This window comes from Lucilia cuprina, chromosome 2, assembly GCF_022045245.1.
Source record: "Lucilia cuprina isolate Lc7/37 chromosome 2, ASM2204524v1, whole genome shotgun sequence".
In the NCBI taxonomy this organism is placed as follows: Eukaryota; Metazoa; Arthropoda; class Insecta; order Diptera; family Calliphoridae; genus Lucilia; species Lucilia cuprina.
The window spans coordinates 53228686-53247484 of record NC_060950.1 but is presented as its reverse complement, the minus strand read 5'-3'; the positions used below and the strand labels follow the sequence as shown (position 1 = coordinate 53247484).

Here is an 18799-nt window from a genome sequence, read left to right as displayed (position 1 = left end):
AAAATAGAAAAGAGAAATATCAGCTGCAAAGTTTTGCTATACATCCTACTGATAACAGGTCTCTCGACAAGTCTCTTTTCCTTAAAGATGGATCCGAGTAGATCTAAAATTAATTTAAGATTATGAGGTTTGAAAAGTACCAAAATTGCAATTTTATCCGTTCCTAGCCTAAATAGCCATTTTCTCGAAAAAGTACCAGACACCTATGGCCGTTTAATGTTTAAATTAACAACCATAAGTGATATCTTCAGTTTTTTAAATATGAGGTTACCGAATTGACCCGTTTTACCCAGTTTTAGGAACCCTTTCTAAGTTAGGTTTGGTTAGGTTACTCTTTACTCGTTAGTTAGCTAGTTCTCTTCGAAGCCTTGTAGCCCATTGTGATACCTTTAGAATTACCATTCTCTTATATTAAGAGTTTGTTCATAAAAGGTTAATAGTTTCGCGTGGGAGTCAACTGGTATTTACTAGTGACTCATCTTTGAGACAGTGCATACCACGAAGAGCTCTACAGAGATGTGCTTTTGTAAGGGCTGTCACATAGAAGTTGCTGTACCGACTTCTCTTCTTCCTCATCCACACAACTTCTAAAGTAGCTTTAACATGGGTGTCTGGTTGGTTCCGACATATGTTCATTCATACAGTACCCAGTAATTATATCCATGAGAAGCACAGGACTCCTTATTACACCAGACAGACGGGATATATCGAGATTGAAAACAGAATACTGGGTGTAAATGGGCTTGAGCTTCTCTTCAATGAACACTGTCGCAGTTGCAAAAACTGGGAAAAGGAAACGGTTTTTCATCTGACCTGGTAGAACGAATGCCCTGCTTTTTCCGTTAAGAGGAATCGTTTTCTTGGCATTTACTTCATATCTAATCTTGGTCTCAGCTTCATGACATTCATAGATTACTCACGGCTACAGGCTGGATCTAATACTATACAATACTATATCTGACAAGTTGAGTGGTCCAGTCAAAACAGAGTCTCTTGGACTCTTCTTGACTGTTCGAGCGTAGTGAGCTACCACTTTAACCAACAAGACAAGAAAGTAATAGTCCTTCGTTAGAGTGGGTCAGAGACAGTCTCGATATTCTTAAAGTGGTGATTTTTGACCAACTGAGTTCCGTCTTATTCAAAGCCCAGTGATTTCTTAATTTTGATATGGTCACCAGGTGACTTTGAATATTACTTTGCTCAAGAGTTTAGACTAGGGACGACCATTTAGCTGCGTATCCATTAGTCATTTCATTTTCCCGGATGTTCTCATTTCCTGGATCACATATTTACTCAGCGTGATATTGTGCCAGTTGTGCCATTGATTGAATACAATAGAGAATAGATGAAATTCTTAAATTGCAATAAAACTTTTAGCCTATTGCTTCATATAGTACATTATCTTAAGTGCTAATTTTTTGGCGGAAACACTACAAATGACGTATAGAAAAACGTAATAAATTAAAAGAAATTGCCAAACAATTATAGTTCAAGATCACATCTATGTATATCTATAATATCACGTCGATAAAAACTTAATATACATGCAACTTCAAGAGACATCATGCTTAAGATTAAAACTCAATTCGTTTGTCACTATCTCGGGCACATTATTAAACGAATGATATTTTATGACTGATAAAGACAAGCAGGGTGATCTAGTTGTAACACGTTGTATCAAGTTGTATCATGTAAACTACAGTAGTCGATCATGAATTCAAAAATTCCCAATGTACTTTTCATATTTTACAGTTTTCAAACTATTTTACTCATAAAATAAATCACGTTTAAAAGTGATTTATTTTCCCTACTAAAATATTAATCACGATTTTTACCCCCTCAGCACTGTTAGCATTCCTTAAGCTTATCTGTTAACACACGTCAATAGGCCGTAAAATAAATATTAAGTGTATGTATGGTTTTGTGAGTGAGTGTATAAGTGTATAAAACCCTTTCTTATATACATACCATAAGGGGAGAGAGAGAGAGCGTTATAGAGTAATGCAGAGCAGAGGAGAGAAAGAGAGAGTATTTATTTATTTATTTAGTTATTAAAACCAAGAAGAATAAACGTAAAATAAAACAGTCAAGTTATCTTCATAAGTCTGTTAACAACACACTTGAGGCGTATACTCGATTCATACAACACTCATACGTCAGAGTGATCATTTCAAGTGTTTGTTGGTCGAACTATCGTACGTATTTACATGAAACTACAAACACATATAATACGCGGAATTTTCAATATTTGTCGATAGTGATAGAGTGAGAGTTTTTAAGCGCCAATCGGTCAGTAAGTCGTGCTGTTCGGTCAGTCAGTCGGTCGGTCTGTTAAACGATCGTTTATTGGAAACTAGTTTTTATTAAAAACTAAAAATAAATTATTTTTAAGTGTAACAAAATAAATAATGGAATAAAACAAAAATAAAAGTTTAAATACTAAAAAAAACATTTTTAAGTGTAACAAAATAAATAATGGAATAAAACAAAAATAAAAGTTTAAATACTAAAAAAACATGCAAAAATAATAATAATCAATATGAAAATATTTAAAATTCAAACAAAAGAAAACTCAGGTCAACATATGCCCTAAACACATCTGCGGCTGCAGCGTCACTGACAACAGCAACACAACAAAAATACTTTCAACTGCATCTGCCCTGAGTGGTTATTTTCCTCTTATTGTTTTTGTTATTTACCTTTGTGTTTTTGTAGTTATTATTATTAATATTATTTATTTTTGTTTTTATTTTATAATACTAAACAAAAAGTGTAAACAATTGAAGTGTCTAGTTTGTTTTTTGTGATTTCAAAAATTTATTATTTTCTTTTGTTTATCTTTATAAACCTCAAAATTTTTTTATTTAATATTTTTATTATAAAAAATTTTTGTACGCGTTTGTGGTTGTTTTATCGTAAATTTATCTCTTGTAAAATAATTGTTAAAGTGAAAATGTTAAATATTTATTGTCGCAGTCGCATCATATTCTGTATTTTGCGCCGGAGTCGTTACAAATGTTTGTTAAATAATTGACAAAACATAACAACAGTTTAAAAAGGTTAATTATTTTTTTATTTATTATTAATATGTTTAAGCTTTAGTTGTATTTATATTTTATTAACATTATTAATCTTATATTAATTTCCACAAATGATGTTAATGGGAATTTTTCTAGTTTTTACCGGTCATTTGGGAAAATAATCATTACACTTTTTTGGGTCTGACTTGGATCTGTAAGTCTATGTTTATACATATATCAAATAAAAGTTTTTGCGAACACCTTTCAAATGAGATATATTTTCGTAAAAATTGTTCACAATAAAATTAAAATTTGACATCAATTAATAAGTATTTTATTCGGTCGCACAATTTTATTATTAGTATTCAGTCTTGCTCTGAACAATAAACTCCCGGGGAGTCTGTTTCCTCCTTCGATTACTCTATTACGACCTTGTCTAAGTAGCGTCTGTCCCATTTATCAAGGGCTACTACTGAGTACATATATATAAGCCGCGGATCCAGTTCGAGTGTTTGGGAGGGACTTTTATTTTTTTCACTTATTTTACTTTTTAATCCCCCCGTGGATCCGCGCCGGACCTATATGAACCATATTTGGTGCATATTTTTGACAACAGATGAGTTGGCTCATATTGAGAAGCTTCCCTGACATTTATTCTATCCTAAAGCAGAGTTTGTCTCTTTCCAATATTTGTAAATACAATAAGGATATATTCTAAAAATGCCTCCACCGGGGTCATGTTACATTGATGAGAGATCTTATCTTGATGTGATTGCAATCTCGGAGAAAAGAGGTGCCGAATGACAAGAAATTGCTCACAGAGGAGTAACTGTGAGACTAAGCGTTGGTAATGCTTGTGTTACAGGATGAATGTAGTGGAATCTCAACCGCCCGTATACCAAGGGTGGTTCTGTCGTTGTTCTTTTATGAGTGTATCAAAAGAATTAGAGGTGTGCAGAGTTGGATGGTGATTGATAAAAGGTATCCTTAGGATTTATCTACCTTGTCCAGGTATGTTCAGAAAAACTCTGTTCATACCAAATTTAACACAGTGTGTTCTCTGTGAGTAAGAACAAAGTCTTCTGCTTATTTTATGGATTCGTACTTCGCTCTACTGATTACGTCTCTAGGTGATATTGCCGTCTAAACATAGGCCATTATATCTGCATGTCTATAAACCGAAGTGATGTTTTGCATCTAGAAATTAAATAACGAAACAGTACTGGCCAGAGATTAAATAGTTCAGGTACTTGAGCAAAGTACACGTACACTGGACCGGAAATTTCCATATACATAAGTTTAAACAGTGGTTGAAAAAGACCAACTTGAAATAAGACCAACATTGCAGATTCACGTAAAACACTCCGACATTTATTCTAAAAGTATCAAGGCTGAAGCCTTGATCTAGGGCATTTATGAATAAGATTATCCAAATGAGCCCTTCGAGTTTGGTAGTTGATAATGCTAAGGGGGTCGCAAACAGGCTAGATATTTTGCAATACTAAACGATGACTCCAATATGTGTAAGACCGACGAATAAACCACTAAGATGCTAAATGAGAAAAATGACATGTAGATTTTGGAGGTTTATTAGATTAGATTGAACTCAGAGATTTAGCGGACTTGACTTTCAGAGTTCTTGAAGTACAGATAGAATGTCGCTGTTGTGGAGGTAATGTTTATTTGTGCGGAGAATGATCAGAAATCAGCACTGTTAAACCCTTTGCATTAGGTCCATCACGAACAATAATTCAAGTTCATTAAGTTAAAAACTAAGTTTCCACCTGAGCTAAAGGTTCTGCAACCTGTCATAGCATGAACTCAGGAGAATTAGCGGACTTGACTTTCAGATTTTATAGAGAAGCATCAGAAGCCAACACTACTAAAACCATTGCATTGTGTCAATAACGAACTCAAATTCAAGTGTTCCTTAAGTTAAATACTAAGCATTGTTTCCTCCAACCAAGGATTAGATGTAGCTGCTAAATATCATTAGACTCTTTTTAACACATGTAGCTACAAAGCGCAAACTAAATGACTAGGCAATCGTATTCCAGGAGTTGGCTCTGGACAGTATTATTACTATTTCTGACTACAGTTATATCAGAATCAATCAACTGTACATTAAATAATCTCCCACTGTAGAAATTATATTTAACATTTCGTTTAGAACTTTTATCCGATCATCATACGTATTTTACATAAATAGTTACACACTATTTCATCATACTGTGATTGAAGTTATCAAATAACTATGCATTGCCTTTATTACTGTTATTACTCAATTACACATTACGAGTAATTGGATAAATTTAATTACAATTGCTCAATTACATATTAGAAGTAATTGTAATTGATCGTGTAATGAATCACATTGAGTAAACGTTATTCCACAAACCTACAATTAAATAATCCTATGGTGTATTGTTTCCCCAAAACAAAAATTTGTTCTTATGAATATTTCGCGATGTATTCATTCACAATAGTTGATTTATTTGGTAACAGCTAGGTCTTGTTTAATAAAATTTCCAAAATTGGTGTCATATTTTTGGTTTGCTATTACATTGTTGTACATGTTTTGCACTATACTGTTTCACTCTATTAAAAGAAATTTTAAATTTTTACTTTTGTTTAGAAAACTTAAGAAAAATATACACTTTTATATGTTGTTTTAAATTCTTTAATATTTGTCTTTTAATATTTTGCTAATTTACTTTAGGGTTGTTTACTTTTAACTTTTAAATAAACTTCTTGACAAGATACATTAAAAATTATGATTTTGCACATAAATTAATTTATAAGATATTGTAAAAAATAAAGAAATATTTAAACTTACAGTGAATTGCATAAGGCAGTAGCAGAAGCACTAAATCCCATTTTATAATTCTCTCACACATGATAAAATTTAATTTACAATTATAGAATTAAAAAAAATATATATAAAAACTCACAATAGATATGATTATGCACGACAAGTTAAAAGAAATAATAACAAAATCTTATGAAATGTTTAGAAATTTTTTTGAAGAATTTTCCATTGTTACTTTTTGGAGCTTTAAATTATTTTTAAAGAGCCATCGACTAGTCTTACTCGAGGTATAACGGTTGAATAACGAAAAACAAATATTTAATTAAAAAATATAAATAATTAAATAGAATATATTTATAAATATAATATATAATAATAATTACAATCACAATTTAAAATCTTGTATCACGTGCTTTGTTTATTAGTGTTATTTATTACTATTATTTGTTTATAATATTTTTTATATAATAGAATCCGCAAAGTTAACAACCGTAGATCAATTTCACGTTTTTAAAACCCTCAAAGTAAGCTGCTAAATTTAAAATAAAATATTACACAAAATTTTCCTCAAAATTTTAAATTTAAGTTTTCAAACGTTTTAATTTGTGAAACAACTATTTTTTATATCTTTTATAAAATCTAATTATGTTTATGTTTAAGAAAAAAAGAGGACTTTAAACCCCAACTTTAATTTCACGTGCTCTAATCTTTAATATATAATTCTGTTCATAATCTTCAAATTTATTTTACGCAAAAAATTTGCTCAACAAACAATAGTAAATCTAAAAATATATTTATTTCATAAAAATGTTCGTTCCCACTAAATACAAAATAAAATAATAAAAGATTAAAGTTTATCTTTGATAAATATCCCTTCTAAAAAAGAAAAACATGTCTTCCTTTTGTTCCAATCAAAATGTTTTGAAACTACCAGACTTCATGACTGGTCTTTATACTTAATTAACATTATACTTTGTTCTTAATAATCAATATACGTGACATTTTTTTTGTACATACATATTACTTGTAAACAATTAGTTTATTATTGATTGACACCCATATAACAGATGTCGAGAATATATTATGAATTGTGGAATATTTCCAAAACAAAATTTTAAAACTATTATCGTTAATAATATTTTTTGAGATTTGAATCGTATGTTTTTTCAAATAAAAATTTGTTTAATAACAAAATTCCCATAGCAACTAATTATAGAGTTTTATAATTGTTCAATTGACAATCGATGTTGTAGCGTTGTATGTCAGCAGCTGCTACAATAGTCATAACAATGTTGTGGTATTTTCTATGCAAAAGTTCTATACAACTCTTACGACAATTTTTCATATGTTTTTCGAATGTCGTAAGAAAATTAAGTGTTGTCAATTTTTTATTTCAGATTATAAATACAAAATTCAATCGATTATGGCAAAAAAAACGATAAAGTGGTAACACAGAAATTACAAACAAATAGCTGTTTACCAAAACAAAAATAAAATTTTATTAAAAACTGTTTATTTATTAGTTTAAAATGTGGAATAATGAAAATAATAGAATTTTAAATAAAAATAAATTAATTTGGATTATTTTGTTTGTTTAATTAGTTTAATATTATTTGTTTTTTTTTTACTTTTGACATTGTTTGTTTTTTTATTGCAAACATAAACTTTTGACTTGCTACAAAAATCTATTCACAATCACTGTTACTACACTTTAGTAGATACAATATACAACTTGATGTTATATATATAGTTGTACAATTGGACAATGTTATTTCATTTTCAACCACTTCGTGTAATCACCGCCCCATTGTACTTCTAACACGACGGTGGCTATTTACGTATAAAAAATTTTCGGCTCAAGTATTTGAGCTATCAAATCTCTGACCATTACTGCACCGTTGCTTAGTTTCCGAAATGAAAAGAACATTACTTCCTTTTACAACCACGCAGATGACCTTTGTTTAGTCGGCAACACCACCTAGAGGTTGTAACTGATAGACCAAAATACGAATCTTTTGAAAAGCCGAAGACTTTGTTCTTACTCATAGAGAATACACTGTGGTAAATCTGGTATGAACAGAGTTTTTTTCTGAATATACTGGTACAAAGAAGAAAAATTCAATAGTATCGCTGGTCTTATGATACTTTTCATTCGTCATCTTTGAACCCAGCACAACATCCGACACCCATATTCTAGATATAGGTTTACCTTTACCTAGAATATCGAAGGAATCTCAACCAACTGACCAGTCAGGACATAGTCATGCAGGCAACTGGCCTTTCGCTATATACCCCTTAGTGAAGGCGAAAGAAAATTGTTGCCAGCTTGTCCGTTATGCTATGCTCATGTACATTTGAATAACCGAATACTGACTGCAAGTCTATTCACATTCATGAACAAATCTGAATGCTGTCTACACATGATATGGAGATTTAATTGTGTTTTAATGTTTATAGTGTATCGTTAGTTATCTTTGCCATTTCGCATTATAAGAATATATCGTTGATCTTATGTAGATGTTGATCAATAATCCGTTTCAATTGAATATATGACAGTCTGAGGGCTCCGAAACACTTCAGTAGAACGTCAGATGCTTTCCATCCTTTGACAATGAAGACCATTGTACATTAGAATCTGGATTCAATTTTTTCTATTGAAGACAGATCACCATGAAGACAGAACAAATGTAGGTTCAAAGCTATGGAGTGATCATTTCAGTTTTCTCGTTAATAAGGTTCTTAATATCTGCGAATATCTGAAAATTCTGCTGCTAGCTTCTCTTATGACATCGACAAGCAAAACTCCGAGGATCTTCTTACTTAATTCATTTAGATTCTGAGTTTTTAAAAATAAAATAATTTTACTTTTTTATATAGAGCTTAACTAGTATTTATCCTTTAATTAACAATCTTTTCTCTTTTTTTCAGTTATACTCAAACGTAGGACACCGGTGTGCCAATTCGCTTCACCATTGGACGTTGATATTCATAGCAATCCACAAGTAAGTATATACAATTTTCACACTATTTTTTTCTAGATCTATCTTATAATTTCATGGACTAAAGTGTTGTTAGTTTTTTTTTGTTCGTTGTCATTTATAATAATATTTCGATCCTATAATCGTAACAATCTCAATCGTCACCAAATAAAAAGACGTCACCTTACACGGCATCTTATCGTCAACAAACCCCTTTATAATGGACACTCATATTATGCGTGATTAGCACGTGTTTTGCGTAAGTGTGGCCTCATACATACACATACATAGATTATTCGCATAGATTTTGTTTTGCCTAAATTTTACCTTTAAATTATAGCGAATATTATGCAGTATATTTTTGTCAAATTCTTGTTTTGCTTTTGGGAATTTAATGTTTGGCCTACTGATAAGCACAGTCGGTAGGTTGTCTCAGTAAATACACTGGGCTACAAAGTTTTATTTCGTGTCGTTTTAGATACAAAACAAATACCATTAGTTAAACAATAAGTTTAAGAACTCAGCATAAAGGCAACTATCAACGCCTTTATGCTGAGTTCTAGTTTGACTTTAAGATCAATTTTTTTCGAAACTACATCTGCGGAAACGTTATAGAGTGATTAATACTAATTAAAGAACGTTTCAATTTGTTTATCAATGATTTTTATAGAAAATTTTTAAAACAATCATTCTAGTACCTTATAAATCATTGAAATAAATGTTGCCTAGTGTATTTTTGTTTGATTCATGTGTTTTGTTTTTGTTGCACGTGATGTGACAAAGCATTTATTATTACTTTTTTTTGCTTGTTCGCTGTTTTGATTTATTTTTGCTAAATTTAGGCGCAAACAATAATAATAACAATGCAGTATTTAGATTAAAAATTATTCTTAATATATCTACATACAAATTTATACACACATGCGCACATACATATATTTTGGAAATTTATTATTGAAAAATGCTACTGTCATGAAAATTATAGATTTTATTTACTATTTTTTTTTGGTGTAAATTAGTTGTCAATTGAAAAGAAATATTTATTTTGCATGAACACCATATTTCATTTAGTTCTAATTGAAAACAAATCACAAGCGATAAGAGTTTCAAAAAAATACCCCATTAATTGACGAAATTATTAGAAATGACAAATAATTTATTTAGAAAATCAGGCGAATGAATGTTTATAAATTGAGATAATATTTCTTTAAATAGAGAGGACATTCATCATTAGTTTTTAACAATTATAATCTCTCATAGTTGAGATCTTATCAGTTAAGGTTAATAAAAATAATAAGCTCTTTATAACAGATGTTCAGATTTAATTTTAAATAAAAAAAGCTCGCTATTTAAATTTAAAATAAAATATTTTAAAGATTCAAAAGTCATGAGGCAATTTGTATCCTTGAATGCTGTTTTTATGAAAGGCTAGTGCTTAATGTGTACACTTTCAATGATTCGGATACCCTGTAAGCAACCGATGCTAACGAAAGCGGAAACGCTATTATTCTTACTCATCAATTTGCGCCCTCAGGATCTTCTACTTCAAAAACAGCCATCAGTAATTATCCTTTTTTGTAGGATTGTCATTTGACTTATGTCTTACTTGTTGTGTGTCGTCAGGTTGAATGATCTTTAAGAGCTACGGCCTATGACTGTATTTTTTGTATTTTGCTTAAAACATATTTTTGGCATTTAAGGACGTCTGATCTCTAGGATTATACATCTTAAGATCTCCCCGATGATATGGCAAGACTTTATAAGTATGACTCTGAATTTGAAATCTGAATTTGTTCGCCGATCGAAAACAATACTAGGGCTCAGATAAATAAAGTGTTTTATAACGCTTTCAAAGGGAAAATTTCAAAAGCTATTAGTGCTTAATAACTGCGATCAAAAAGCTTTGCAAATTCTGTGGTCTACAAGATGTAATACAAGAGGCAAGCTTGGAAGGTAATGATTACATTTTCAAATTAAATTACCTTTAAAGTAATTACCGTTACAAGTTTTGTCAATTGCAATTATTTCTATTTCTATACAGGCTTGAGGGAGGTAATGATTACATTTTCAATTAAAATTACCTTTAAAGTAATTACAATTACTTTTAATTGTAATTCAAGTTATGTTAATCATTTGTATTTGTAATTGAAATTTGGCCAATAACAATAAATAGTAATTGGTTATTGATCAATTACACATTACAGGTAGTTGTAATTAGGAAATCTTCAGTTACAAGTAATTGCAATTTTTAATGCTAAATTACTCATAACAAGTAATTATAGTTGACTATATAAAGAATTAATTTGTGTAAACATTACCCCCATGCCTGATTCTTTGTAACGGTCCATTACTAGAGTCCAGAAAAGCTAAGATCTTGGTTGATGCCTAACTAACTGCAAAAGATATTTTCAATTTCTTAATAACTAGTTCAAACGCCTGACCTTTGTATTCCTTCATAGGCCTTTTAGGACTGATTGGGATGTTCCATATTCATCTGCCTTTAGAGATCATTCGTAAAGGTCTAATCCTTGAATTCCGTAGAGGTAGTATGAGTTATCGTTTGAATTAAGTTTTCTTGTCCAATCAGTCTAGTGACCCTGGAAACTGAGTTGAGGATCATACCCCAAATATGGATATTTGATATTTTATCACCCTGGACAAATTCGTATTTTTCACTTTTTCTTCATTTATTAGTTGCGATTATTGTAGCTTCAATAGAACTTAGATCGGCAAACTCCGATATGTACTCACGTCTTAAATTGTTGGTGGTTTAATTTTATTGAACGATGGTAGTCAGGAGTTGAAAGTTGATCGATGAGTGTTGATCGGCAGAGTTACTAGGGAATCGGTTTGGTGGTGGTAGTATAACCAAAATAATTGGTGAAATCTTCGCTATAAGATCATTTTCTAGAGCATTTTCCCTTCCTGCTCTGTGCCCCAGTTGAAGGTTGTTGTTGTAACAGCTTGATTGTGGCCGATAGTTCTTTCTGGGGAAAACATTTTCGGTTGATACAGCTGTCGCTAGGTTGACAATCTTTGGCCAAGTATGACTCGGATCGTTCCGGAGCAAAGATCCAATTGTCGTGGGAACGTCATCTACGCATATCTACGTTGAAGGTAGATATCTTCGCTGTACTGTCGCTCACCTGTTTCGCCATAGACGGTGATGGTGTTGTTGATAACATCGAGAAAGATCTTCACCCAGTTTAAAAACTTAAACTAAATTACTAAAATGCTAAACTATTTTTAATGCAAATAAATTAATTTATTTTTTTTTATATTGAAATTTTCAGAGTGTTGTACTCGAAGGAAAATATTGGAAACGACAATTGGCCGTAATAAAAGCCGAGTATAGAAAATGGAGAAGAAATTATAAATCAAAAGTCACAGGATGTTTAATTTATGACACGGTAAGTTTATACTTTTATATTATTATTAATTTAACTACGATTTGTGTATAAATGAAAGTTGTTAAAAAATTATAAATCAAAATGAATTACGTTTGTTTTTTAAGTATTTTGGTAGAATTTTCCATATCTTTAAATTGCACCAGAATGACCATATAGGTGAAAACGGCTGTAAAAAGCTAAGAAAAATAATACAATTTTATGATTAAGTTAATTTGAATCTTTATACTCTGGGCTGTACTTTCAACTTACCTTAAATAAGGTGCTTCGATCCAACGAAAAGAAACCATAGGCGGTTAATATCGGTTTGGGACGAAGATTTTTCCAAAGAAATTTATCAATCTGTAAAACAGAAATTTTAATATAGTGGCTCTTTATTCAACTAATTAAACATATTTTTGAAGATTTACCATTTGATCCAAACTCGTTTTAGTGCGAGGAATTCGAGCCAAGATTTGTGCTGTCTTCTGGGCCTTAAAGAAACAAATTTAAATTGTACAATTACTTTGGGCAAGTGTAACATGAAATATACCTCCTTATCAATATCATTTGCACATATAGCTTTAACAAAAATTATTAAAGGTGGCAGGGAATACAGAAATACTTGAGTGAGAACTTGTAAAGATGTGAAAAATGTTTGATGCAACCATTCGAATTCCACAGTTGTTATGAAAAATAAAGCCGATATACTGGTTAATGTAAAAGCTGATTGCAAAACAAATACAAAACTATAAACCAATTGCAAGTCTTGCCTACACATGGCCAACAGCTGATTACGTAGGGTTAACCATTTCATTAGTTCCTGTGTAGTCTTGGCCATTTGTATGGAGTTATTTAAAAAGATCAAGGATTCAACTGCTACAAAAATTAGGCAACTAAAACACGTTAAATAAATGCTGCTATAGGTAAAATATATACCTAGAACTACCACACTACAAATGTACATGATCGGTTTATAATTGCTGGTCCTACCCACCATTATCATATTTCCAATAAACAAAATAATTAATATTATATTCAATTGATATTGTATATAAAATCGTCTAATAATACGTTTATTAACCTCCTCATTATTGATGCGCTCGGCAAATTCAAAAATCTGCTTGAAAATGTTCATATTTCTAAAGCGAAATACATAGAACACGGTACTCAATACCAGCTGGATGCCAGCACTTTCTAGAAGTTGTATTAAAATTAATATATTGCCAGTATTGCTGGAATCAAAGACATTTAAAACATCCGAAAATGATAAGATACACAGTAGTATAAAGAATATTTCCATAATCACCAGTACAAATACGGTTATGCGTAACATGTATTTTTCACTTTTCCCGTTAACCACCAATTTCTGTTGCCTTTCACAAAATATGGCTGGAGAAATTCCCAACAAATGTAGCAGCTTAAAAAGACGTTTAATAACATTCTTTAACGACATTATAAAAACTAATTCGTTTATATTTAGAAATTCAAATGTGGGTGACGGACATGTATTATAATTTTGTAAATAAAAAAAGCTTTCATTCATTAAGATCATGTCATCGATAGGGATTAATTTGTTAAATATAAACATTTTATTATTGTTAATTTTTTTTTACATATTATTGGCAATGAATGCTTACTTGAGTTTGTTTAATTTGTTATGGATGTGAATATTATGTGCAATAATTTCAATTTATTATTCAATTAAATTAATTTATTTGTAAATAGGTTTTTTATTGTGTGAATGTGTTAATAAATATTAATTTAATTTAAAAGTTTTGAAATAATTATATATTCTTGGAAAAATACTTTTATCTAGTATATAGTCTATAGACAAGACTATATATATTCTATAGTCTAGTCTAGTCTATAGTCTAGTCTAATCTATAGTCTAGTCTATAGTCTAGTCTATAGTCTAGTTTAGTCTATAGTCTAGTCTATAGTCTAGTCTATAGTCTAGTCTATAGTCTAGTCTATAGTCTAGTCTATAGTCTAGTCTATAGTCTAGTCTATAGTCTAGTCTATAGTCTAGTCTATAGTCTAGTCTATAGTCTAGTCTATAGTCTAGTCTATAGTATAGTCTATAGTCTAGTCTATAGTCTAGTCTATAGTCTTGTCTATAGTCTAGTCTGTAGTCTAGTCTATAGTATAGACTATAGTATAGTCTATATTCTAGTTTATAGTCTAGTCTATAGTCCAGACTATTGTCTATAGTCTTGTCTATAGTCATCTCGTCGATGAAAAATTTAAAACTTTAAATGAATTTTTATAAAATTACCTCATTTTGTATATTATTCGATGCCGTCATCATAATAAATGTAACTAATATGGGTACATCCCAACATATAGCTAGCGCATAGGGAAAAATAATGTCTGAAACATTTACAAACTTCACTTCAAAAATTACCGATATTAAAAAGAATGGTCCGGATGGTAGATAAAGCATGGCATAGCCCACTATAGGTAATAATATGGCACCAAATCTATAATTCAATTGATATTCACAAATATTTAATATTGTTTTACGTTTCGTCAATAAAATGCGTAAAAGTTTTAAGTTTTGACCGGGTGTTAGATTTGTCTGCATTATTACACACACTTCATTATTTTAAAATTCCAAGCAAGACCTTAAAATTTTTGTAACACAAATATGCAACATAACAATAATGCTACAAATAGCAAAACTCATGGGTAACATTATTAAATAGGAAATTAAGACACCAGTATTTAACTGAGATTTTTTAAATGCTGCATAATAAATTATAAAACTGATTAGAGTCAGAAGTAGATAAATATAATACAATTGACGTAAAGTTATGCCATGACAACATTGATGCAAATAAATGTCTTGACATTGTTGTACCACTTTCATAATTTCCATACAACATTCTTGACTGACATAGAAGTACACATAAAGCACAGACAACAGAAGACAGCAAAATAGAAAATGTACATTCAAATAAGTATTGCCTGTTTTATTGTGGACTCTTAAATTGAAATCTTCTGTATGTAGAAGCCAAAATAAAAATATTGAATAGCATACAATTTGCGATATACACAATGTCACCATGGAACGAATTTTGTCTTGTCGTCTGATATAAATACTTTTAACACGTTCACCGTTTGCATATTGAAAATTAAAAAGACCCAATAGTTTAAGTGTCCATAGAAATGGTTTTAAGTCCCAATCGGAGGACATGCTATATACAACTAATTGTTGATGTTTTAGTTCATACGATGTTTAGTTCATACATCTAGGCCACTACAGGACCTGTTCAGCAGTAATTTATATGGAAACTGTTTCTTGGTATAAGCCAAACAATTATATAGTATTGTATTCACTGAATATGTTAACACCCGATGTTCTAAAACTCAATTTTGTAGACGTTATTGCCAAGAATATTCCATTCAGTGTTCAGAGGATTGTAATATTCCAAGTTATTTGGTTCTAATTTCGGCGAAACCCAATGGCAGAGAAACTGCTTCAGAATTTACATGCCCGTGATCTTGTGTGTCCACTCATTTTGAGGAGGCTTCTCGTGCTGCTCTCATTAGTGTTGCCACATAGTTTCTTTGTGGATCTGTCCATCGGGTTTCTCTTGGATATGTTTTTAAATCTGCCCTCGTTTTGTCAAAAAGTTTTGCGTTCGTTTGGTTAACTATCTCGAGCTCTACTCCCTTTAAAGTGGACTGTTACCCATATGATGTAAACCTCACTAGCCTGATATCGCCCTAATTGCCTTCTGGATGTCGGTGAATATGTTAAACCTTGTGGGCGGCTAGTTTATATCAATCCAATCTCTAAATTTACCAGGATGTAATATAAGAAAAGCGCTCTAGACGTTTAAGTATGTAATCTGAATGTGCATCGAAACTCCATATAGTATTACTTTATCCAAATGCAACAATATTCACCCCTATCGCCAATAGAACTGAAGTTTTTGTTCCTTTAAAATTTTCATTTGTTATTGCACAATAGTTGCATTCACAATATTGGATTTTGTATGTAACAGCTGTTCATTGTTTATCATCAAAAATTTTAAAACAAGAGAATTTTTTCACGTCAAAAATTTTAATGAATGAAAAAAGTGAAAAGGAAACATATTTCACGTAAAATATTCAAAAATATCGCCAATAGAAGTGAACATTTTGTTCCCTTGAAATTTTCATTTCCATCGAAGGGAAAATTGCTATCGTGAACATGTTGTGAACAATTCATTCACAATAGTTGATTTTGTATGGAACAGCTGTTCAATGTTTACAAAATTCCATAAACAAATTTCACAACATGAGAATTCACGACAAACAAGTTAGTGAACGAAAAAAGTGAAAAGAGAACATTTTTCACGTGAAATGATGATTGGCGATAGGGGTGATTGATTCGATATAAAAATGCTCTTTAGTGGAGATTCTTAGATATCTGAAAATCACTTAAGAAAGTACTTTATCAAAATGATTGGAGACCCATTTAGAAAAGAATTGGGCATATTTTAATGGAAATATTTAATTAATTTCATAACTAATACTAAATAACACAAAGTCTTACCTCATTTGCCAGATTATTATATAAAAATCCCGCCACATAAATAGACAACATGGGCAGCAACCAGGAAATTGTTTGTAACAACATTTTAAATGATTGCCAAAAAGTAAATTCTTTATTGTCAAACTCTAATATAGCCATTATGAAAAAATTCGAATATCGTACAAATCAACATGGAAATTCCATAAATACTGCTCATTTCCACTGAAGATAAAAACATAATTTCCCTATAGAATAGTAGCAAATCACGGCATTTCTGAAAATCAAGTTCATTTACAGAACTAAAGTAAACTTTTAAATTAAGCTTTTCCATTGATTGGGATACATATTGGAAGCAATACGATAATGATCTAACAATTCGTATGTAAATGGATGAAATTACCGATGTAAGAATACAACGAAAAGCATACATTATAAAGGGTAAATGTAAGAAACCCTTAACTTCAGTTGTCGCTGTCCTCATGAGTTGTAATAGATTTAGAAAATAAATTAAACAAATAATTAAAAGTATTCCCACACGTTTCTTAGGGTTTAAGGGAAATGTTTTAGTATCCATGCTTAAATATTTAGAACTCAATTTACGCACTGTTTCCAAAATTTCCAAATGTTTATGTTGTTTTAAAATCCACCATATATTTAAAATAATATGTATTTCACTGGTAAATTGCATGGAAAGGTGTATATAATAGTTGCCAGTTTCGTTGAAATTTGGATAGAAATATTTCCTTTTAAAAATCCAATTAAATAAAATGCATATGATCAATAATAACTGTATGATCATATGATAAATATGGAATATATAATTATTTTGAATTATATAGCTATCGTTAATCACTTCGTAACGAACGTTTAATAAACCGGCAATTTTAAGAAATTTGTAATAAATTTTAAATTCAAATTCGTTATTCATGTTTTTTCGATATTTTATTTATTTCCTAAAACTTTTCCATGTTCTTTTGTCTAAACGATTGTCTTTACTAAACAGTCGTTAATTGAAATTAGCAAAATATTCTTTCAATAAAGGGTTTAAGGTCATTTGTAAAAATGTTTTTGTTGATTACTTAAACGTGTAACAGACAATAGACAAAGTAAACAGCAGATTGTGTCTAGTCTACATGTTAAATTAAACAGGTCAACAAATTTTTAGCCCAAAAAAACAAATTGAACGACGCTGAATTTAATTTCGTTATTACATCAGGGTTTTGAGATATCTATATATAATCGATAGTAAATATAAATCGATAGTAAACAAGTAAGAGTTCTATATTCGGCCGAATCTTATATACCCTTTACCAAGTATGTTTTAAAAATCAGTTTTTATTTATTTTTAGAATTTAATTTAATTTTATAAAATTTCAATTAATTTTTGTATAATTTTTATAATTTTATTATAATTTGTAGTACAAGCCGCGTTTTGAATCTACTTATATCTCTGCACACATGTCACACATAACATACACACAAACAAATAAACTGTAAACTGTATTAGCCGTAGTACTGTACTATCACCGTCAAACTGTATTACCACCATAAAAAATATAAGCTGTATTACCAACATCTTACTGCTTTATCTCCTTGTTGTTTTTATACTTTTATTGATAATTTGTTGAGGAAATTTTCAGAGGTAGTCTCAGATTTTTGCACATATCTCAGTTATTTATGGAGCGATTTTGCTGATTTTGCAGAATTATTGAAGATTTGGATCCGGAAGATATCTGGAGTCTTCAGAAAATCGATTGCAACAGACAGACAGACGGACAGACATACAGACGGACATGGCTTAATCGACTCCGCTAACTATAAAGATCCTGAATATATACATATATACTTTAAAGGGTCGGAAAATTATATTGTGGCAATTACAAACGGAATGACAAACATATATACCTTTCTCATGAAGGTGAAGGGTATAAAAAGAGAATCAATAGTTTATAAATAGTGTCAATAGTACTATAAGTTCAGTTTTACTTAAATATTACGAATACATTAAGCATCACAATCCTAAATTTAGGGATTTTCAGGGCCAATGTTTTTGATTTAAGCTCGATTTGTGCATGATTTTA

At 30.5% G+C, this 18799-nt stretch overlaps 1 protein-coding gene across 2 annotated transcripts in view; it reads left to right on the top strand.

Moving 5' to 3' along the window:
* Window positions 1-18799, top strand: part of LOC111680760 (protein WBSCR14 homolog) — a 48110-nt gene that overhangs the window by 15482 nt on the left and 13829 nt on the right. For both annotated transcript variants that reach the window (XM_023442461.2, XM_023442462.2), the window contains exons 4-5: window positions 8758-8831; window positions 12101-12217. In XM_023442461.2, coding sequence (XP_023298229.2) covers window positions 8758-8831; window positions 12101-12217 — 191 coding nt within the window. The remainder of the gene's footprint in view (window positions 1-8757; window positions 8832-12100; window positions 12218-18799) is intronic.